Below are 25,492 nucleotides of genomic sequence, written 5' to 3'. Positions count from 1 at the left end.
TGAAATATGACAATAAGATATTGAATTATATTTTGTGACAATTGAGTGATCCACTGAAAAGCAATAGCTTTTATTTTGTGGACCTCTCGAAGTAATACAAGTTATAATGACATTTACAGACACAGGACAAAAGAACATGACGTTTGCCATCAGGGAAAATGACATTATTAAAAAACATGAAGGAACGGAGAAGTGCACTAAATGGGGAAAAATAAAATACAAGGTGCAGTAGAGAGTTACAGAGAGAGAGAGAGAGAAAGAAAAAAAGCAAACTGAAATAGACACAGCGGCAGGGAGATGAGAAATAAAAATGGAAGCTGTATATGGATGACAGAGACAAGCACACAGAGATCGAGATAATCCTTTAAAGATCTAAACGCACAAAATCAGCGACAAGTTCGAGAGGGGGAAAACAAGATACCATAGTCTAATGACAGGGACCGTGATGATGTATATTTTTTTTGGACATGATTGTAAGGCTTGAGTAAGATTTTTCGTCAATCTACTTTAAAGGTGTTTAGAGATGGGGATGCTTTCAGGGCAATCACGTCTATAGGGCATGTAACACAAAGCTTAGCAATAATTGTAGAACAGTTTTCTACGTTCAATCCTATTGACTGTAATGTACAATCAATCTTAGAAATCGAGTCTATGATTAATCGTTAACTTTTGTGTTACCGGACTCTAATGTCGCGTCCCCGAGTTTGCGAAAACTCGCTGTTACTGTTTTGAAAAGAGCACAAAAACAAATCACTCTTGTTATGGCCGTATGCTTACTGTTAACAACACTCAAAATCTAAAGAAAGGAAAGTGGTTGTAAACAAAGTCCTAGATCATTGTGAGCACCAATTTAGTTAAATCCACTTTTTTTAAATAAATATTAACAGTACAATGCACCCAAAATTCAAAATTTCATAGCGAAATATTATATAATCATTGCGATTAAGAAATTGCATTAGACATGGTAGAGAAAGGTATAGATATCTAAACAAGTCAACCCAAGAAGCGATTCACTTTCAAAGGGGGGGGGGGGTGCACACTTCTGTTTTAGCGGCATGTTTACACTCCAATTATTAATTGTGCCTCTCAAAGGGGGGGGGGGGGCACGGGTCGGTTTGCCCCCTGGATCTGTCAGTGGGTGTCAAGCGTTTATGGCATTGGTAATAGTTCAATAACATTTAAAAGAAATATATAACCTTCGAGGGCGACATGGCCCTGGAAAGCGGTGATGCATGCTAGGGGTGCTGCTATATTATTCTCCATAGGCAGCATGGGCAGAACCTCCTGGAATTCTGGTAGGTGTGAAAAATTGATTATTGTTACAAAAATGGTCTTGACTTTTGAATTGACCCCCCTCCTTCTTTTTGGCTAGTAAAATTTCTTAGGATCAAAATGACATTCATTTTCCGTGCACCTATATATTTTTGCTTGTCAATTTTCCATCAGCTCCCTTAGGCAAAATATCGTTCCTAGGGCCTATGACCACGTGTTACATTTATATGATTGATTTCGAATATTAAACTTTTGATAATCCAAGATGGTTTTAAATTCCCTCAGACTTTATTAGATAAGAATATATTGTATATAATAGCCATCTGTATACATGCATTTAACTAATTACCGAGTGATTTCTGCATATTGGTCTTCATATAATTTAGTAACAAGAACAACGCCTCTGATATGAATGTTAGCCCAAGTCCATGAATTGGGCTTTTCTTACACTCATATAAAATTTTCCTCCTTTATTTAAGGCATTTCTGAGATTACTTCAGATTCATAATTCATTTACAAGATGAGTCATTGTATAAGGAACAATATCCCATATTTGACTAAATTTCGCCAAAATTTGGACTTGGGCCGTTTTTATATTAAGATTGATGATTTATTCACGAAGGGAGGAAACAGGCATTCATAATGAAATACTGAGTGAGTTGATAGATTTTTGAAAGCGACAAAGATACCTATTACCCATGTCATATTTGTGATAACAAATATCAATCTGAAATGTCTTATTCATTCTGATTAAACATTTTCAAAAGATAAAGCAACATATCACTTCTTTTCTAAATCCAAGATAATGATCTTAAATTATCTTGACCTCGACCAAGTAATTTGAAGTCATGCTCAAATCATGAAATGCAAGTCCAATATAACAAAGAATTAGAACTCCAACATTATCCTGAACATTCTAAATCTTAAATTTTGATTGTTTTAAGGTTGCTAGCAATTTATTGATCCCGAATTACCTTCGGTATTCTCCTGTAGTGACCCCAAATTTTATCAATATTTTGATACGTGATGACCGCTATAGGTTAGTTCTATGTAATATGAACTTATGTTTTCAGTATTATCTAGTAAAACTCGAAATAATTATCAAACCACAACATAGTCAGAGTTCCTTGACCCTAAATGACATTTGACCTTGATCATATGAAATGAAACGTAAATTCCCCACATGGTCAAAGTTCACTGACCCTGCATGAAATAAAGACCTTAGTCATGTGACCTGAATCTCCTGCAAGATGATTAGTGATGCTTAAATAACAGTATGTTTAAGTTTAATGAAATAGTTTTGAATACTTATATACGAAGTTATGACATGTCAAAAACTTAACTTTGTTTACATTTCAATGTTTATACCCCATATGAGGCCGCCATTATTATTCAATTCAATTCAATTCTTTATTTCATTTCCATTCAAAACATAATACAAAGTAATATTAAGTAATACAAATCAAGTACAATTTTACAGAAGGGCATTTTTGCTTCGTAAGACAACAGAAAAAGAAAAAAAAACATAATATAGAGCATAAATTGAAATGAGGGGGAGGGGGTCCACTAAAAAACAAAGCTTTTAAAGTGTGGATCCCCTTGGAAATGAAAGAAATATAGTCGACGTATTCTCATATGCGTATATTTTACAGGAAAGAAAAAAGCCTAAAAGCCTTGTCAAGCCTAATCGCTCACGATGGTGGTCTCTTCATTCTTTTAATTTGTATTTTTATCTATTGAGCAAGATATTTGTTTAATCATTATTATTCAATGTTTATACTTCAACAATATTATTTTTTACATACTATATTTGTACATATTACTTTGCAAACTTAAGTCTGATGCATCGAATGCAGAAATAAAAGCAATCAATCAAGTCTGTCGTGAGAGGTGGTCCTGAGAGTGAGAGTTCAAACTTGTCTATAGAGCATGCCCGACACAAGAGCAGGGGAAATTTCTCAAAGATAACACCTCAGATTCTGAAAGGAAACTGCAAGTGGTGTGGAAGGCAGAATCATGTACGTGCCGACTGCCCCGCATAGGATGCAAAATGCCATCAATGTGGAAACACGGACCACTTCCAGGGTGTGTGTAGAAATTAAAGCCAGAGAAAGGGGAACAAAAAGAAGCAGGAGGAAAAGTCAAAGTGAGCGAAGTGATGACATTGACATCTCCTTTCTTGGTGAAATCAGAGTGCAGCTATCCTTGTAGACGGGATTGAGACACACTCCAAGCTAGACACTGGAGCATTGATTACTGTGCTGTCTGATCGTACTCCTTGGCTGAACAGAAATAACCTACAACCAACAAACAAGAAATTACATGGTCCAGGTGAAAAAGTTCTGACTGTAATCGGGCAGATGACAGCATTCCTCCGGCATAGAGTAAAATTAGAGATGTTCGTTGCTGAGCACGAAGGCATGTTCAGACTTGAATCTAATCTGCAAGGTGGAGGAAGTAGACTACCAAAATGCTGAAAATGCAAGCTTCAAGGCTGAATTCCCTCAAGTCTTCACTATATTGGGAAAATTGAAGACAGCATACCAGATCACATTGGCTCCAGATGCCAAACCAATTTGCCTGTATACAGCCAGGAAAGTTCCGCACCCACTTCTCCCCAAGGTGAAGAAAGAACTAGGGTCCATGTTGAAGCAAGGGGGTAATCTCAATAGTGACTGAACAAACTAAGTGGTGTTCAGGGATGGTTCTAGTACTAAATCCCAATTTGAATTTGTGTAGGCATCACATCACTGAACAAAGTAGTTGAACGAGAGATCCATCCATGCAATATCTTCAGTTGATGAAGGCCTTGCATAACTGGGAAAGTGTAAAGTTTTGACAAAGCTGGAAGCCAACAGTGGTTTTTGGCAGGTACCAGTAAGAGATGAATCCAAGCTGCTGATCACTACAATTTGGGAGATTCTGCTTCAACTGACTGCCATTCCGCACAACATCAGGCACCCGAAGGCTTCCAAATAACAATGTCCAATATCCTAGAAGGACTTGATGGAGAGATTTGACACATGCTGTCATTCAACGTTTGCAGGATGTAGGAATCACACCAAATCAAGGCAAGTGTGCATTTGTTTAAGGGCTGGTATTCGGTGGGCATTTACGAACTGCTTTTTTGAAGCTTCAGTCGATACTTGAAGAAAGTGAGCTATGATACCAAATACAGTTATCAGCCAGTCGCGTAGTACACATGTAGAATACACAATACGATGCGCTGCATTTTGCTACATAGGCGTGTCGTCACTTAAGTCCTTTCATTAAAGGTCAAGTCCACCCCAGAAAAATGTTGATTTAACTAGCAAAACGTTGATAATTTCATCAAAATCGGATTTAAAATAAGAAAGTTATGACATTTTAAACTATTGCTTATTTTCACAAAACAGTAGGATAGGGTCGGGTGTCTGGACACTTTATCTTTTTGAAGCCTTCTTTTTTGTCTTTGGATTACACTAAAAGTATATGAATTCAATACTTGTAATCATCTTCTATTTTGTTCTTTATAACATTTCCTTACATTTTGTACTAAAAATTGATGAAACTTCGCTTGTAAATTTTTCAAAATGACTGTCTAATATTGATCATGCGGTCACACACAACCTGTCCGGACACACAAAAACTGGGTATAATATGCACAACTAGGTGGGTCAGTCGATGATGTCCATCACTCACTATTTCTTTTGTTTTTTTATTGTTTGAATTATACAATTTTTCATTTTTTAAACAGATTTGACAATAAGTACCAACTTGATTGAATCATGTAGTATCAAACAATGCTTATCCCACATCTTCAGGAAGGAATTAATCGTTGTTTCACTTGACAATGAGGAGAAAAAGATAATATTCCTAATTTCATATTATGAAATACAAAAGAAAAAGTGAGTGGATGACATCATCAGTCTCCTCATTTCCATACTCACCAGAATGTGCATATAACTGTTTTGTGAAATTAAGCATCGCTTTAAAGTGTCGTAGCTTTCTTATTTTACATCCGATTTTAATGAAATTTTCAGTGTTATGCTCGTTGGATTTTCTTTTTTTTTATTAAAACAAACTTTTTCTTGCGGTTGACTTGTCCTTTAAACGCTCTTCTGGTCTTTTTGGCATTTGTCAAAGCAATTTCACCAGTTGAAAGAGTCTGTCCTTATAATAGCTTTGATCACCATTCCTCAAAAAAGGAAAACAAAAACGAACAAAAATCTTTTAAAATGCAAGAATCAGTTAGTAAATTCAGATTATAAAAATGTGTATGCCTTAATGTTAGGCCTCTGATAAACATGCGTCGGGTTTGAGGCCGCCTTTAGGCCTGTAATTTGGGTGGTGATACACATAGACTGAGGCCGCCTCGAGAGCATTATCCCCATACACTAAGTCATAAAAAATACAACCCTTTCTATTGTTTTACTTGTTAAATATTTGCTACATACTCTGTTTATTGTATTTTTCTTTGCTAATCTTTTTATGGAAAAAGCTCAGAGATCAATAAATGAAAACGAAAATGAAATATCTACTGATTAGTGTATATTGTTTAAATTGGTGTATTTCCATTTTCACCGATTAAGAAAAATACATTTGCTTTCGTACACCTTGATATAACGATAACATGTATGTAGCAAATTTCTACGTAAAATATGTGTTCATAACCATTGTAGCTTAAAATAACAGTTCAATGTTGGAAATGGAGAGATCTGTGCTTGTAGTAATTATGGACCCCCTCGTCAAACCTTATCGACTTTGAACCAGGCTGAACTAGCCCTTTAAATATTTAATTGATCAACATGCTCATGTCTTTTTCAACCGAAATTCTCCCTATAGTGCTTCTATTACAATCTAACCAGGTTTCTGTCAACATTTTCAATGAAACCGCGGGGCCCTGATAATTTTCATAATATTAACATGCAAATTCCATAGGCTTTCCAGATAAAAGTACTTGATATTATTAGAATGAAATCAGCAGTGAATCGGAGAGTAATTTTGGGAGTGTCTTGGGATATTATTACAACTCTGTCTTGTGTTCAATCATTTCAGGTTCAAAAAACAGTCTTCCATCTTCTCGGTTTTCTCGACCTTTCTGATGAGTCAAGTTCATGTCCACTTCGTCAACTTTGTATATAACTTCGATCTCGTTTTTTTCTGAAATAGAAAAGAGATTAAAAAGTATTTACACATATACAAATATTTTACAGGAAGAGAGAGACGTACATGTATCTGTAATCTAAGTCTGTAGCATTTGTAATCCATTTCTTATACATTAGGCCCTAACATTCATAAATCGTTCCTGAAGTAAAGTTCAATTCCAACAAAAGTTGATTCGAATAAGAAAAAGGAAAATGAAATGAGCAGGACATTGACAATTTCATTAGATCAGATGCAAAATAGGAAAGTTATGACACTTGGAAATTTACTTAAAGGTACTCGTTCCCTGGAAGTTTTGTCACATATTGTACTCGGCGCCATCTTCATAACGAAGATCACCGAGGGGATTTGCTTGCAGTTGTCAATAATCAGCATGTCGCGCAGCACATGAATGCAAAAAATAATGCAGAGTTAGATAAACTGTCAGTAAAATGTCAGTAGGTCAGTATACCTGGCAACTGGGCGCTTCGCGCGCTCACTTAGTGACTACCCACGGTACGCAACAATGACGATATGATAAACTCTCGAATCTGTTATCACTTTATTATACATGAATTTCTTTTAAAATATCAAGATTTTTTTCATAGCTATGACACGTTATTGAATTAATAAAGATAATCTGTGATAATGATGATCACACAATCATGCAGAGGATAAAATGAAAACCACGAATTGCATTATTGGAGCAAAAAACCCCAACAAAGTTGATTATGAAACTTATGATCTTTTCATTTCGTATACTATGTAATACCTTTGTCGCAGTTTGCAATCGAAATATTTCAATTTTTATTCAAAATCAACTTAATAGGCCAAGATGATGACCAATAAAGCCCATATATGACAATGCTGTCATTGTAAAATCAGTGGCGTAATGAGTAAAAAAAAATCGAGGGATCAGAAATGGCGTATATGGCAAAACATCTAAGAACCTGCTCTTCAATGCAAAAGCCTCATTTTGTGATATATTTGTTGATATGATATTCAGAATATAATACCACACACTATTAGAAAAAAACAAAAGATTTTTCAGAAAGAAATAACCGAATCATTTTGTAAAGTGTTATAAGGGGGAAGATTATTTTTTACAATTTTACAGAACAGGTCTGTTTTAAAAAATGTAAAAACAACGTTATAACAATAAATGTGTATAAAGGTTACATACGGTCGCATTTCATAAGTTGGGTATGCAAAAAGGGTGGCGTATGAACAATTTTCAACACGGTGCCATGGATAAATTGTTGCTTCATCACAGCATCTTGACCAAATTTATTGAATAAGATCTCATTTTAAAGCTAGAACCATAGGCTAAATATATTACGTTGAATTAGATCAAAACAATGTCAGGAACAAAAACTATAGCACATTAAGATTGAAGTAACAGGGGTGGCGGAGCCGGTGGATGCGGAGCCGATGGATGCGGTGAATGATAGAATATTAATTAAACTTAATTAACAACTTACTATAATATGTAATATGACTGTTATCCTCATATTTCTGGGTGTTTTAAAGCAGGGAACAACTAAATGTCAAAGAAATTTGATAATTCTGAAAATATGCAGCAATGAAATACATGTGTATGTCAGCTCTGATCTGCAACCTAATCAATTAGTAAACTGGAGAAATTTGGTTAATTTTCTAATTTGTAATCCTAATTTTTATTATAAATGTTGTGTATCATTGCAACAAACATTTCTACCCATGATGTTGTCATTTTGCCAAGCATATAAACACAGTGACAGGTATTTTGGGGGCAAAATGTGAAATTAAATACGGTTAATTAATTAGTATAATTAATATGCGTACAATAATAGATAATTATTCAATTTTTGGTACAGATTTAATTATTGATGTTTCAAGATTATAACTGCAAAATACTAGGGTGATCCAATGTTGCATTAACTTTTGACACCATTTTATGTGCAGCAGGTCCAATTTGAGAAAAACGCATTTCAAAATTCACATTTACATTGACGTCTATGTAGTAATTAGCTGTTAATTAGTAATTTTAAGAAAAAATAAAGGTATTTAACTTAAAAGTTTTCCATTATTTAGAGAATGGTAATAGCTTTAACATATCAAAAAATAAAAATTTTGACAATTTTTACCCTGTTCGCGAAATTGGACCACCTTATGACAAGCGACCATACACAAAATACCAATTTTCTGTCATTTTGCACAAATGCAGGTAAGATTACATAGTGCAGAAAGATTACAGGGGTTCTCGAGACTCTGCTGCATGATTTTGTTTTAAAGCAGAAATTTTGTAACAGTGTGCCCGTTCATTTTCTTTGTCTTGAGAATTTGGGGATCCATGGCCCGGCCAAGCACCCATCATACACCAGTGGTTGTAGCGTATATTCAGAAACATCAACTTACCACAGTCTTCAAGAGAAGTTTGTGGATGGCCACGGCGATGGCGGCGGAGGCGACGCCGCCAAGCCCGAGCATCTAGGGATTCAATGTTGAAAGATGTTTGTGTTTTTTTTTCAACGATACAAAATAAGTTTTCTTTTTGAATAGATTCTGTCAGGCTAAATTATCAATTGCTGTATGCAGATTTCAGGTTGGACATGAAAATGAAAACTGAATATTAAAGGCAACTGCCGCAGCTCACTCAATGCACATTTCACCCATGCAATTATATAGAATTACGAACTGACTGCCCCCCCCCCCCTACCCGGCCGGGAGGGGGGGGGGGGGTCGTTGCCCTCGATGCCACGAAAACTATCTGGATTAAAGCGCGCAGTAAGAAAAACAAGTGGAATGCCTCTGGCCGTCTCACCTGCATCACGCGGTTCAATATAGCAGCAGTGCTGACTTTGAAAACTACTCTAACTCGCACAAGATGTTCAGTGATACATGGTTACTATTATGTCCACTTTTTATGAACTAGACCAATAAACTTACAGAGATATGATGGTTATTCAACAAAAAAAACCCAACATGGCCAAAGTTCATTGACCTTACATGACCTTTGACCTTGATCATGTGACCTGAAACTCGCGCAGGATGTTCAGTGATACTTAATTACTCTTATGTCCAAGTTTCATAGATCAGATCCATAAACTTTCAAAGTTATGATGGTAATTCAACAGATACAATCAATTCGGCCAAAGTTCATTGACCTTTGACCTTGGCCATGTGACCTGAAATGCGCACAGGATGTTCAGTGATACTTGATTACTCTAATGTCAAAGTTTAACGAACTAGACCAATAAACTTTCAAAGTTATGATGGTAATTCAACAGATACCCCAATTCGGCCAAAGTTCATTGACCCTAAATGACGTTTGACCTTAATCATGAGACCTAAAACTCATGCAGGATGTTCAGTGATACTTGATCAACCTTACATCCAAGTTTCATGAACTAGGTCCATATATTTTCTTAGTTATGATGACATTTCAAAGACTTAACCTCAGGTTAAGATTTTGATGTTGATTCCTCCAACATGGTCTAAGTTCATTGACCCTGAATGACCTTTGACCTTGGTCATGTGACATGAATCTCTAATAGGATGTTCAGTAATACTTGATTAACCTTATGGCTAAGTTTTATTAACTAGGTCTATATACTTTCTAAGTTATGACGTCATTTCAAAAACTTAACCTCATGTTAAGATTTGATGTTGACGCCGCCGCCGCCGCCGTCGGAAAAGCGGCGCCTTTAGTCTCACTTTGCTTCGCAGGTGAGACAAGAATCGTCATGGTGCGGAGTAACAGTATTATAATTCACCCTCTGGATTTAGCTTTAAAATGAACAGACTAGTACTTACAATTATCCATATATTCAGCCAGTAGAATAAATGCAACCAGATACAGAACCAAAAGACGCTTCATCTTGATTTGCGATTTTGAGGTGATCAATACAGGAAAAGCTCAAGAAATCTCTGTTCTCTGATGGCGAGTTTAGAACTGAGACCACTACAACAACGATCAACAACAAGTTCAACGATCCATTTGTTTCAATTGATCTTTTGCAGTCTGAAAAAAAAAAACTATGGGCGGCCATATGGGCCAAAATTAGTTTGAAGACAGGGGTCGTGTGGTTCAGTGGTTAGAGCATTGGACTCATAATCGCAAGGTTGTGAGTTCAAATCCCAACTCTGCCAATTGTCTCCACTTTGGTAAAAAGGCCAGAGAGTGATATCTGTCGCCTATAACGTCAGCCACTAAGACTGATTAACCTAGACATAAATTGTTGCCTAGATTATTGGTTATATACCAGCTTGGCGTTTGCAAGCAAAATGCTGTCCTGCCGAGTTTACGGAAGTTACCATAAACAATAACAGAAACAGATTTCTTTTATACCCATTTTATGTTCGCATGATAGGGCAGTACATAATGACAATTTAGTTTCACATAAAAATATTGCAAAATAAGTGAGAATAAAAAGCATGATTTTTCTGACCCCTTTGCAACCAAACTCTTCATAAATCTGCAGCTACCTGCACTGTACGCGTACGGTACATCGGGCAAGAGTCCAAATTTATAGACTCTTGTCGGGTATACGACCCTCTACTGTCCTCGAATGTCGTCTTTCGACGTTCCAAAACATCCTTTCTTTATTTCGAATCGGTTTTGCTCAATTCTATCTAATTGTCCTTTGATTGCCTCCAATCGTCCATGGTTTGTTTTTAATCGTTCTTTTATTGTTAATAATCGTCTTTTGTTTGCTTCTACTTGTCAGCTTGTTTTAACTTGTCCTTCGTTTGTTTTTGATCGCCCTTTGTTTTTAATCATCCTTTGTTTGTTTGCAACTATCCTTTGTTTTTACTTGTCCATTGTTTATTTCTAATCGTCCACTGTTTGTTTTTAATCGTCGTTTGTGTGTTTTTAATCGTCATTTGTTTGCCTGTAATCGTCTTTTGTTTTTAATCGTAGTTTGTTTTTTATCGTCCTTTGTATATTTTTAATTGTCCTTTGTCTGTAATCTTCATTTGAATGATTGTAATCGTCCTTTGTTCATTTGTCATGGACCTTTTAACGTTCGAAGATTTTTTTTGTCTGTTTGTTTCTTTATATCCTTTGTTTTTTACTGCCTTTTGTTTAAAGATGACGTTAATTTTGGCCCTTATGGCCGCCCATACATAATTGAATATTACGGTCCACTGTTTTATAATTCAAAAGAGAATAATATCTTCGATAAACCGTGCTTCCCCTGGGGAGCGTTTCATAAACATTTTCGTCCGACTAGTTTTCAGGTCTGACAACTTTCCTCAAATATGATTGGCTCAGAGGCACCATTACCATAGTAACTGTCGGATAAACATTATTTGTCGGATAAAACATCTGTCAAGTCGTTTCAAGAAATGCTCTCCTGGTCTTCATGTCATTTATTGAAGCAATTTCACCAGTTGAATTAGCCCATCCTTAGCTTTGGTACCCACCCCAAACAAAGAAAAAGTGTTTTAAAAAACCCAACAACAACAAGCAAACAAACAAATGTGTAAAAATGCGAGATTCAGTTCAATCAATCAATTAAAATTCAAAAACGTGTATGCCCTAATAATTAAGCCTCTGATAAACATGCGTCGGGTTTGAGGCCGCCTCCAACGCCGGCTTTCAAGCCTCCTTCAACAGACCCCATTCGCCGAAAGTGGACTGAGGCCGCCTCGAGAGCAATATCCCCTGTCATACAAACGAGACTTTTGGGAGCAGTAAACATGGTAAACGAGAACGGCGGAGCAGTCGTCTGATCGCTCAAGTCAACGTTGCCGTCTGCCCTTGTTCACTACAAATCAATTTCCCTTTTAAAACTGTTTTTTAAAAGGGAAATTGATTTTCATGCTGAGCTTGAGGGATTGAAATGACGTCACTCACGTGCACGTCGACTGTGATTTAGGAGAATCGCAAAATCGATGTGGCGAGGTTCTCGATTCTGAAAGTGGACATGTGTGAGGACCTGAGGCATATGGCAGGCCAAAAAATGACGTCATCTCGTACCAGTCGTCTATGTCGACGTACGTTTCTAAAAGTGCTCAATAAGTCGCCTATTCAAGTCCTCTGCCTGATCAACATTTTCTATTGTTCATTAGCAATAATTATTGTTCGCTCTTTTCTAGTCGATACAAATCCCAAATGCAAGACTGAAGCCGGCTTGAAGGAGCCATTAAACCACATTCAAAATCAGTCTTTGAATGATTAATTGATTTTAATTTCACACTTTGCTAATTACCAAAAGTGCTTGAGAGACGAGCAAGTGGAAGAACTGGCATAAATAACTCAGCATGATATGAAATAAAAAAGAGAAGAAATAAAGCAGCCATTTATATTACCAAGTAATGAAATAGAAAATTAACACGTTATTTAGGGGTGAGCAAATAAAATCCTTTTTTGCGGGGGGGGGGGATATTCAATTTCAAACGATTGGATTATATTGCCATTTGGGCTGCTGAACACAAATCTAGTAGGTATTTTTGTTTTAGAATACATCTGATATTGGTTCCAAGCAATTTTTCAAAATGGCCGCCGAATATATTCCTTTCAAATCAGAGTTTTCACATGTAAATCCTTAAATATATATACAAATAAGGCGTGCAATGTATCCAACTATATGTTTTTGTGGTCACTGATCACAAACTTACATGAATCATTGAGCCATTCAAAATTATTATTTTTGATCAAAAACAGCGTTGTGGGGTCAATTTTGGTAAAAACTGCTCCCAAATGACAGTTTTGTACATAGAGGTTAGCCTTTATTATCTGTTCATCTGTGGTTTGTGATATGTTTTCATTGCCACCTAGTCCAACAATAGATGAAACAGACATGTTTGGTCTTTTGTACAGACATTTTTAGTAAAAAATCCCATTTTCTGTATTTTCAAGTAAAAATTTATTAATATACACTGCAAATATTCATGTAACTACAGCTTGTAATTTGTATACATTGTATAACCTCGGGTTTTTTATTGTGATTTGGTAGACTGAATTAACAGAATCTGTATTTAGGCAACTCTTTTTTATTTAAATATTTTGTGAGAGAAATGGATAAAGAGAACAATTGTAGGGGTAGCTTAAATCAAGGTTCCCCAGAGCTATCTACCCTTTGGAAAAATTGGTGATGCCGAAAAAATGTCTCTGCCGGGAATCGAACCCGGGCCCCCAGCTTTGAATGCCGGTGCCTTAACCACTAGACCATAGAGACAGGTTAGTGGCTAGGGCGACTCCAATCCGATTGACCGTCAGATAGACAGATTTTCGACACTATACCAATTATAATTTCCTTTTCCCTGCAGATACATTTTTTCGGCATCACCAACCTTGATTTAAGCTACGCCTACCCTAATTGTTCTCTTCATCAATTTCTTTTACAATATACATATAGATATATGTATATAGATATTAGGAGGCTGCACTCTACAAGCTCCGCTTTTTAGCAGCCTCCTCCATTTTCAACCTGATTTGTAATAATCTTGAATATAATTTTCTGTACCGGAATAATTGAAATATGTTTTGTTATTTATATATGTCAACATGTACAGAAGAAACTGTAATTGTTGAAAATGGAAATAAACGAATGAATGAATATATCAGTCTTTCTGACAATATCTCAACATTATTTATAACAAAATGAAATAATAATGTTAAATACGAGACCAGACTTATATACATATGTTCTCAAACAAAAGTGAAAACAATTCACATTTTCATAAGGATTGTCAAATTGCTTTTATAGAAATGAGAGTTAAAAAAAAAATTGCCGTTCAATCTACATGTAGGCCTACTCATAATTTAATGTGCATTATGCACACTACATTTGGTAGCAGAGTGCTGATGTTATCAGCGATACTATCTTTTGATATACATGTTGGTGTTTTGGGGTGAGACTTTCAGGTCCTTCACATATTTCTTCAGCTTTAAACGAAACTTCATCTGCTGCTTTCACATTTCTTATCTGTAGAATAACTGGAGCTATTATGGACCAAAGATTAACGATTTTACCCAGGAGCAGGTTTTTTTTTTGTGAGGATTGCTAATATTAATATTTTTGTCAGTGGACCATACTTACAGATTTCCCTTCTTCTTGTACAGTGCCTACAATACAGTTGCAAGAAAGACTGATTCGACTGTATTGTCCTCTACAGAACAGTGAGCCAAGCATTTATAGATCCCATATCTCCTTGCTTTTTAATTTACCATTTATAAGTATATTCTTCCTGGATATAGTTCCATCAATAACTGTGTTAGTCCAGCCCTTAAAAAATACAAATTGTACCCCAAATTACAATAAACAGACAGGAATTGATGCCATTATCATGATTATTGTCTGATTTTCTGAAGTAGTCAGTCTTGGGCATCTGACGCTCAGTAAGTCTATGTCTTACATATAATTAGACTTCATTCATTATATCATACATGTTAATAGGATATTCTTATTCACCTTTTGTCCACAGTGTCCTTATGACCCATTTTTATCGATGCCCAGCAGTTCCATCATCATGGGGAATATGACAAGATAACCCATCAGCATGTAGATACGCATAAAACAGCATGTGAAACATTTTTCTGAATCATTATAGAGACTGTGAATTTGTTGATATGAACTAAATTGATGACACTTTTGATTGAATATCATGCCAAAACAGAAACTCCCAAGCAAGTAGTGAATCTATTGGCTATGAACCCTTTAAACGTTGGTACTGAATTATATCTTCTGCCATCCAGGGCATGTAACCGTTACGGTGAAAAATATATATATTTTTTTTGTATTACATCGATGAAATTTTCAGCATGATGCTTGTTTGATTTCTCTCTATTGATTCAAATCAACATTTTCTGGGGTGAATTTTACCTTTAAATTTGATTATTCATCATTTAAACTTGACTATCTGAAAATGGAAAATAAGATTCAACATGATCAATTGCGTCGATATGATGTTTGACTGGAACAGAGGATAATGGAAAGAAGACGGGCGCCCTCTCTAGATTTTTTTTCGAAAAGGTGACTGCATGAGCCTGCAAATTTGTTCTCCCCTACCATGTTTACATTTTTCACTTGATGAAAAAAAAAATCCCCTTAGCAAGATCCGAATAAACGGGGGGAGGGGCTGGTTGGGCTTCCGTCCCCATTTCTTTTTTTTTTCAAAAACTGTGTACAAAAACGTAAAAAAAAATCTCATTGCGATTTTGTGAATGGTCAGCCCTCGCACTTTTTTCAAAACTGTTCACACTTTCTTGAAATGCTCATTTTTCTTAGCAAGTGCACACCTATTACCAAAAAGGCTTATAGTATTTTCATTTATTTAAACGCAGGATAAAAGAGCATTGCCTATTAGATGCCTTGCTCACGGGAATAGGTCCCGCGGCCGGGGATCGAACCCTGAACTTTCCATGTATCGTCCGGCGCCTTAGACCACTCGGCCACGGCACCCTACCGTGCAGGCGATTTCACGTCTTGTTCCACGCTGTGACCACACTGTGGGAAACTAAGTTCTTTTCAGTAGGGATGAAAGAGTCCTAATCTCCTCTCAAGAAAGATTCACTCGTCCTAGGAGTATCTATACCTATACATACATGTAAATAGGATAAAGGGAAATTTTCATTCTTATTCATGTTTTGTCTACAGTGTCCTTATTACCCATGGAAGCGTCGTGGTGTAGCGGTTCTGAATCTCGCCTTGTAATCAAAGGGTCGTGTGTTCGAATCCCACCATGGCCTAGCGTCCTTTGGCAAGGGGTCAATCCACACTTTGCCACTCTCCACCCAGGTGTTAAATGGGTACCCGGTAGGATGTGAAAGTGTATAATTATGTAGTATGCCTAGCAATTGAGTCTTGGAACTCCGTGTTGGAATGCTTCCCAGGGAGTGGAGAAGGTGCATATATTGTATGCGGGCATGCACCTTCTCTCTGGAATAATTTGCCATTAAATTTAAGAATTATACAATCACTGGAGACCTTCAAATCCAAACTGAAATCTGATCTTTTCTAACAGTATTAGTTATTGGCACTTTGACACTCATCCAAACTTTCTCATTCTTTCTTTTCTTGTGCGCCTCGGAATAGAATATTTCTAGATAGATGGCGCTATATAAATGCCTATTATCATTATTATGCAAGGATCCGATGACCGGGGTTATGTCTGTAAAGCGCTTAGAGACGTCGTTCTGATGTATTAAGCACTATATAAATGCGGAATATTATTATTATTATTACATGATATATCCAAATAAACACGCAGTTAATACATGGGTTTATCCAAAGATGCCACTGATGCCCCAATCACACTCACAAAAATGCGCACTGTCCGATCATAGCTAAAACGTTATTCTCATTGAAATACCATCGATCGGAGACAGATTCATTGGTGTACCCGAAACAGAAAACAATATAAGAGTGACATACTATGAGACTATGCGGGTATATAAGTGAAGCCCACGGATGTGGATGGTATATAGATTGATAATGCCTGACACTTACAAGAGAAATAGTGTTTTCTATAAACGAATCTTGCTGGTACCGTACAGATACAGATAAATATACACGAAAGTCAAGTCAAAATAAATGGAGGTTTGCTTGCGCTACATTACACAAAAGCGATAATGGTATATAAAAGTGATATGTCAAACGATAAAACTTTATAGCCTTCATCGATGGATAGCCCCCCCCCCCAGAAAGAAATGCAGGAGGGGGGGGGGGGTATATGGAAGAGTGGCATGATAGAAAGAAAAAACAAAAAATAACGTATACATCACTACTCCTCACTTTGGTACCACTCACTTACATTATTGTATGTGGGCAAGTAGGGCAACCATTTACAATTATATTAATTTTTCAATTATGTTATGGAAAAGTATGTTCTGTGGAGCGTTTCATCTGCCTCGCTAACTGAACTTATTAAACATGGGAAATGTGAATAGGGGACTTGTGCAGCACTGATCGTACAGGGAACTAAATCGCTACGAAGTGGCTGGGAAGTGCTATTCAGGCATATTGATTACATGAAGTGAACCTTCTTATGTTTATGTCACAATATAAACATAGTATATGCTTCCTCTATAAAACGGAAATGACGTCTAACCCATAGAACTTAACCTTTCTCGGAGTTCAGTATGTAGAGGTTATTGTGTTGCTTAGGATATTATAGCCAACACTTCATCTTCATGGAACAGTTACACCGACGAATCCGTCTCCAAACCGAACGATGGTGTGCATTTCGGAATCACGTAATAACTTTGATCGATCTGGAATCGGTTTCGTTGGTGTGGCTCTGTTCCATGAAGTCTTGGCAATCCTAAACATTTCATGTTTTGCTTACAGCAGTTATTCACGTATGCACTCTCGAAGAGTCATTTCCTCATCAATATTTCTTAATAAGAAAGTAATATATTTTTGGTCAGTCTGCAGCTCAGACAATCACCAAAAAAATTGTAAGGAAATTTTAAAGGGATACACCAGCTTGTATCGGCCGTATGATGTTTTGTAAAGAGGGCTATAAAATGTATGATTGAGAGGGATGAAGCTATAGGCGCTACTCTCAATGAGAACGTTGTAGGTTCAATGAAAGGTGTGTATTATGAATAGAAACTGGTTTTGAGAACAATAAGTGCTGGTTTCATTTTGTATTTTCCTTCTCCAAATACATGACCAACGTGGACGATCAGTGATTGACGTACTAGAAAAATGCATGTTGACAAAGACGTAAACTCACAGACAGAAATAGAGGGAGGAGAGGGAGATAGACGGGCAGATCGAGAGCAAGAAAAGAGAGAAAGAAACGATGTAGAATAGAGAAATGTAAATAGAGAAGGGGTATACATTTTAGAGAGAGGGGGAGAAAAAGGCAGAGATAAAAAACAAGGAGGCAGAGAGGAAGAGCGAGACAGAAAGAGAGAGGGAGAGAGAGAGAGGGGGGGGGGGGAGAATGGCAGAAAGTGGTTAAATGCAAACACACCACTGCGCATTTTCCGCGAAAGTATTTCTGCATGTCGAGCCGCCACAGTATACACGCATTTCGCATCACACGACACGCCACCAGCAAACCCATTATAACCACGAATAAACCGGAAAGTTGGGCATTTCTCAAGTTGTGCTCACATCGATCAGTCGCGCAGTACACCACTACTTTCACGGACTCGACAAAACGGTCTGATATCGATCAACTTGTTTTCCTTATCAATGCACATATAGGGAACAGTCCATCGGTGTGTTCTGGTGAAACATCTGTACTAAATCCACAATCATGTCATCCGATATAGAACCTTTCCCGGCGGTTGTTGAGCTAAATGTTGGAGGCCAAGCGTACACCACGGCTTTGGGAACCTTAACAAGAGACAGGGATTCCTTGCTAGCCGAGATATTCACCGGCAGATGTGAGTCGGGTCTAGTGAGCAGAGACTCGAGAGGTAGATACTTCATTGATAGGGATGGCCAGTTGTTCAGGTACATTCTGGATTACCTACGGACTAATAAGCTATTGTTACCAGAAGGTTTTACTGAATCATCCCGCCTGTATGAAGAAGCAAGGTTCTATCGTCTAGCCGGGCTCATGAGCCTCCTTGGATCATCGCCTACTCCACACACGAACGCGGCGTCGAATTCAATATCAAGCAACGGTACCTCTGGCAAGGCCGCTGGGTTCCTGACCATCGGCTACCGAGGGACCTTTGCCTTCGGTCGCGACGGCCTTGCCGATGTAAAATTCAGGAAAGTCTCTCGGATCCTGGTTAGCGGAAAGGTATCGTTGGCGAGGGAGGTCTTTGGGGACACTCTGAATGAAAGCCGTGATCCTGACCGCGGTCAAAGCAGCCGTTACAGTGCCAGGTTCTACCTAAAACACATTTACTTAGAGCAAGCCTTTGACATGCTAGCCACCTCTGGTTTCAAATTTATCAGCTGCTGTGCATCAGGGACAAGCTCGCAGGTCGGTCCAATGGAGACCGAGGAAAGTAAATGGCATCATTACAATGAATTTGTGTTCCAACGACCATAATTTTGGACATGATTGGACGTTCTTCAGTCACCAAGGAAATTGATGAACATTATTTAGTGTGATACTCTGTCGGTCCAGATTTTATCTTCAAAAGGAAGCTATAAATTTTCTTGTCGCATAAAAGATTCGACGTATAGGATTTGTCAGATGGGACAAAAATAACAATTTTAATGAATTTGGAGAAATTAAAGGACAATCTCAATATGGTAACTGTTGGTGTTAAGTATACGCGTTTAGATTGAACAATTTAGACATATTAAACATGTCTTTGGAAATACCTTTGTAACAGACACAAACTTAGTCTCATTCTCGAAACGTCACCTTTTAAGTTATCCCAAGACTTAAATTATGCGGAGTGCATCACTTCGTTCTATTATGTCTTTGTCAGCGAGTTCTTTGTGGAATATTTCACCCTTGCTGTCATGTCCAGCGGATTTAATTCTTAAACCCGTGGAGAATAGATGTAGTTTGCCTACCCAATGACACGTACAATCCTTTGAGTGAATTCTGCACATCGCCGGACAGACGTACACGCAGTTTCAAAAAATTTACATTATAGCCATATTGAATTATTCTTTCTTAATTTATATATTCGAGAAGCTTTATGATTAGAGATTATAATTTTTTTATAGTTGGTACTCTTACATGCCCTACAATAGACCGTGCCTGTATCTACGCATTTTATAACGTTCGAATGGCAATATAATTTAGCCTTCAGGATATTCGGATTCGGATTGTGTTAGCATCGCCTGTAATATCGTCATACATGCTTGGTGTCACAACAGGCCGATACTGATCCTGGAAAATATGTCATTAAATTTGCATGACACGAATCGGATTGCTGGAATAAAAATCCATCAATGATAAATTCACACCAAACGAAAGCGAATAGTGAGAGTTTCAGCAATGAATATGCTGGTATCGAATTTTATGGAAATGGAAACCAATTAAGAGACTTTATGCATCGGTGATCACGCTACAAGCTGGTCAGTGTTGTGCAACACTTTAAGATGTGTCGCAGAACCAACTTTGAGTATGTTTTTCTTCCGTCTTATAGCTTTCCTGACAAAGGAATTCAATGATTAAATTCATCCAAAACGGATGCCTAAACTGGAATGTAGGGTATATCCAGGGGTGTATCATTTTCAGCCCAAATGTCCATGGCGCCGAGTTGCCGACGCGATCAAGCAAAGACGAATTGGAGACGAATTCTTTGCCCCTGCAACGGGAGGATAGATCACCCCATCTTTGTGCCCCCCCCGCCTGTCTGTTCTAGTTCTCTGGATCATCGCTATCATCGCTACCGCTTTCACCCCTGTCAATATACCACTTTGTGATGATCAAATGAATACATTAAATATGAATGCTTTCATCCCCGAGCCCATTATGCTCGCCAATCATGTTGATCCAAAACCCAGGAACCTATGATTACGATGCGATCCCGGTATTTTCATTCTCCGCCATTATGCCAACAATCCCTCGCTCCGTCGTTGCATATCATCACTCTGGTGTTCTATGATCATATTTTTTCTTTGATTGATGCAATTAACGGAATTGCGCTATCAATCAGATAGATGCCTCCTTGTGGTGGCATGACGTGGCGGCGTTTAATGCACCACTCACGATGGATCTAATAATGTCCCTGGGAATTATCTCCGATGTCTATGACAGAAGAAATATATATAAACTGGAAATGCTCTCTGTAAACATGAAGAAACGGAGTATTTATGCAAAGACCTATTTACTGCACTAGTTTTGGTTTCTAAGCCATATGTTTTTATTTCGTAATCAATATACCTGCTAGTTTATTGTTTAGCACGGTGGTTCATGCCACCATCTTTTACGCGGTATAATATTTCAATATTAAAGGGATGGTACAGACTTAACAAGAAATCGGCCCTAAATTTGATTCTACACCGTGCCAAACTGTTCAAACCTTTCATTGGCTTAGATAAAAGTTACTTTATTTTAAGGGGACCATGAGTAGCATGAAAGATTTGTGAAATATCTTATTTACCCCCCCCCCCCTGAATTTCATACTTGTTAGCAAACTAAAGTTGCACTGTAATTCTAATGCCGTATAGCATCATAGCCATTTACAGACGGACCATGTGTGCACATTATGTGCAAATAATTTACTCGTCACTTGTTATCTTGAAAAATACCTCTCTGTTCAATAAGTTCTTAATTACAAAATGTTGTTCTACAGTGCGTATCAAAAAAAGTTTACACTTTGAAAAACTCCTGTAAAATTATACATTTGTGATATCCTGAAGATTTTTGTTTCAATTGACTTAAAGTGCATGGGAAATGTATGAGAAATGTTTCGCAGGAAAAGTTTGATTTTGCCCTTTCCCCTCGGCACAGCGTGAAAACAAGCATTTCTGCGCAAACAGATTTCTGCGAGCTTTACAAAAATGGACAGTGCTCACTCAAGTGTAACATTCTTTCAAAACTTTTACTTTCATTGGTTAGATGAGACCCAAACCCAGGAATATATGTGAAAAAATTACCCACATGTTGTATATATTTTACTTCCCAGGGCTTTTTCAAAGTGTAAACTTTTTTTTTTGATACGCACTGTATAGTCAGTAGAAAAACAGTTCTTCTTTTCCGAGTCAGTTGTAAAAATAAAGTGCAATTCATTTAGAACTCTGCAAAGCTAAATTTAGAGTACAATTTTGATGTTGTGTGTGCTTTTCACATGTATTTAAATTCGTTTCTCCGAGCTTGAAACGATTCTGTCTTATATATTCACCCTTGAATATTTTTTTTATTCGTTTAATAACGGAGACAAAAGTTCATGTCAATATCTCGTCCACGCTTTCTCGTCCAAGCTGTTCAAATACACAAATGGTGCCTCCGACGCTCTGTCTTTTTCTTTCGATACCACTCGCTTGTTTGCCCGACATTTTGGGAGTAATATGCGACATATGTTACCAAGCCCGCAACCTTCATCGCTTGAGAAATTGAAAGGTCATTCTATAACTGGGTAACAATGGTATTATCCTGATAAAAAAATGCGATATAGAGCCAATCTCGTGCAAGGATCAAAGGAAAAACACATCCTCACAGATATTCCATGAGATTGATTGTCCCCTTTGCCTTTTATATATTATCATGTATATTATACATACCATGTTTATATTCATATTGAATATTATGCATTCCGAAAGCCATTTTATGTTGCAGATGCGATTTTGCTTGTGTCATCAATGTATCATTTCAACATTGTCTGTGTGTGTTTACCTTACGATAGCAAATATTATCATATCACGAGTAGGCATGACCCACTAATGGACAATTATTCTGAAAACACTACGTGAAAGGGATCCACCAAAAATATTCGAGTATACATGTATTCTGTCCTACTTAGCTAAAGGAAGTAAGAGAGGTATAATTTCCTGGAAAAGAGCAAACGGTGTGTGTGCGCGCGTGTGTGTGTGTGTGTGAAGTTTTCATTGGTAATATACACATATACACTCGCACTGTGGTTGACAAGACATATCTCTTAGCTCTATCAGTGTTTTCCTGTATTTTAAAGAAAAAAAAAATAAAGCGTCAACACATCAAAGCCTAAATTTCGGTTTTTATGTTTCCTTGCTTCCTTTTGCCAAATAGGGTAAGAGTTGTGTTTTGTAGATTTGTTGTAGAGTCGTTGTAGATGGTGACGTATGCATCTCGGGCTTAACTAATGATCTCCCATGAACTGACATTTAAAAGAATACTTGAGTGATGGCGGTTTAATATCCGCCTTTTAGAATCACCCTTGTTCCTCACATCTTGGGCATTGTCTCGTCAAAGAATCCGACTCCAAACCGACCGTTAGTATGCCATTGGACATAACATGATTAAAAAATGTGACCGTTCTGGAGCCGGTTTTGTTGATGCGATTACGCGACAGTCACACTAATGTATCTGACTCCGAACAGACTGAAAATTTTCCATTCAATATAACGTAATAGCTTTGATCGGTCGAGAGTCGGTTTCGTTGGTTTGACTGTAAAATTCTGGTAAAGTCGCACTAACGTATCGGACTCTAAACCGATTCAAGAGTTGCCATTCAATATAACGTAAAAAGCTTCGATCGGTCTTGAGTCGGTTTCGTCGGTATAATGCCACACGAATGCCAACGAAACTGACTCCAAAGTGGATCTTATGCTATTCGATAAAAAATGTATAATAGCTTTGATAGGTCTGCAGTCAGTTTCGATTACATTCAATTCAAGTTCAGAAAACTCGATGTTCTTTATTAATTTTTATTAAATCAATATCGAGTTTTGATAGTCATGAATGGAAGATTTGAAATACAGTTTCTACTCTTTAGGAGCAATTGTAAGTGTTAATCAGTTCTACGTTGATTCTACATGAAAATTGCATGGCCCAAGCGATTATCAATAATTATATCCCTGGAGTGTATGGCAAACTGCTATTTTGGACTTTGAAACCGAGATGAGATTCTCCTATTCTAATTTTTGGTTCGTATTTGAAATAATTCAATAGATGTCTCTTTTCAGTAATGTTAAACACAATTACACTTCTCCTTTGTAATAGAATGCAACATTTATACAGCGTTTAATAAAATGTTTGTAAACGCTTTATACTATTACTCCGGGTTTAGAACGGCTATCAGATGTTCGAGCATTCATTCAAGGATTTCCTTCCTTACTCATGTTGATGTTACTTCACCTGGGTGGAGGGTGGCAAATGTAGATAAACGCCTTGTCAGAGTGGTAGCTGCGGTCAGATTTGAACCCGGACATTTTGGTATTAATTATGTAGAGACTTATCTGCTGTCAGTCATCTACAAAAGCACAATATATCCATATATCAATATCATCTGGGTGAAATTCATATTATGTGCCAATTGGTTCTTCTTGGTGAATTATCAAAATTGTATGACCAACACCTCGACGAGGAAATAAGCTCAAGGAAATTGTACAATTTTCTTCAATACGTTTTTTTTTCAAGTTTTAAACAAAGTATCCGCTTCTTATCTAAATGTTATTCTCACATCCTAAATAGTTACTTTACCGGAAATTCTAGGGTTATCACTCTCATTTTCGGTTTGAAATTGAAATGAGTAAAAGGTTGTTAGGGTATGTTATTGAAATAAGAAAATGTCTGGTTTGTAATTATGGTGATAAATAATTAACAACTCCAGTTGAATTTGCAAGAATTGTTGCTTATCTTCTGGTAATGTGCTTTCTTGAGCAGTTAATCGAAAGTACCCAACTCAACACATGTTTTTAAAAGTATTTCTAATGATAATGACTGTGTCCATTAGAAATAGACATAGTCTTCTGAGTCTATAATGCTTTGCAAAGTACCAATGTTGAAATCCTTTGAGAAAAAATAACACCGCCTTGACATGAATGACGTGTAAAAGACAAAATAATAAGGTTTCTTTCGTATCTTCCGAATAGTGTCTCTTGATGTTTTTTTTAAATAATCATCGTGAGGAGCAGTAATAGCCGGAAAATAATATCGAATAAAATTATAACTTATTTAATATACATAGAGATAAAATATGACGGAAACCAGAAAGATTGTTTAAGTAAGGGCAATTAAATATCGTCCATAGAACAAAATGATTAGGGTGCCAATCACTCACGTCAATTCGAGACTAACAATGCTTCTAAAGGAAGTTAAGAAAATAATTGTACCACCATGTTCTTGGTATCCATACTCATTTTTTAATGAAACTATGGGAGGAATTAACAAAAGCAAACAAAGAAACACATGAAAGAAATATATTCAAACAAAAAATAGAAACGCTGTAATTTCCCGGATGATATATTCCTATTTGATACGGCTATAGGATAGTTTACGACTTTGGGTCGAGTGGGTGACAAAAAATGGTAATCCAGGAATTGTCATCATCAAATTTAGTGTGCTACACCAAATAGCATTTGCCTTTAGTGTGGACTTTTCCTGGTAGGTTCATGTTAGTAGCTATTACCAGTAGTGTTTATATCCATGTCCATGCAGTGTTTTGATCCATCCCTCATTATCATTACTGATCTAAATATTGAGCGGAGTGTGTTTGTTTTGATGGACTCAGCCGTTCTTTCCTGCAGTATATGACATGCGATCCCGCGTCCATCAAAATAATATACGGCCTTCAATTAGAAAGGTAGCGGTT

At 37.0% G+C, this 25,492-nt stretch overlaps 1 protein-coding gene across 1 annotated transcript; it reads left to right on the top strand.

The window, feature by feature from the left end:
- Nucleotides 1-18,359: 18,359 nt before the first annotated feature.
- On the top strand, nucleotides 18,360-20,185 carry LOC121413685 (BTB/POZ domain-containing protein KCTD8-like). Its single transcript, XM_041606609.1, has one exon. It carries the CDS (start codon nucleotides 18,598-18,600, stop codon nucleotides 19,345-19,347), a length of 750 nt encoding a protein of 249 aa, XP_041462543.1. The 5' UTR covers nucleotides 18,360-18,597; the 3' UTR covers nucleotides 19,348-20,185.
- The last annotated feature ends 5,307 nt before the right edge of the window (nucleotides 20,186-25,492 follow it).

Source organism: Lytechinus variegatus, chromosome 1 (assembly GCF_018143015.1).
Source record: "Lytechinus variegatus isolate NC3 chromosome 1, Lvar_3.0, whole genome shotgun sequence".
NCBI classification, from domain to species: domain Eukaryota; kingdom Metazoa; phylum Echinodermata; class Echinoidea; order Temnopleuroida; family Toxopneustidae; genus Lytechinus; species Lytechinus variegatus.
The sequence above is the reverse complement of the archived record's forward strand: the minus strand, read 5'-3'. Positions and strand labels throughout refer to the sequence as shown.

Excerpts from the sequence above, each read along its gene's own strand:
- LOC121413685 (XM_041606609.1), top strand. The coding sequence starts at position 18,598 with ATGTCATCCGATATAGAACCTTTCCCGGCGGTTGTTGAGCTAAATGTT.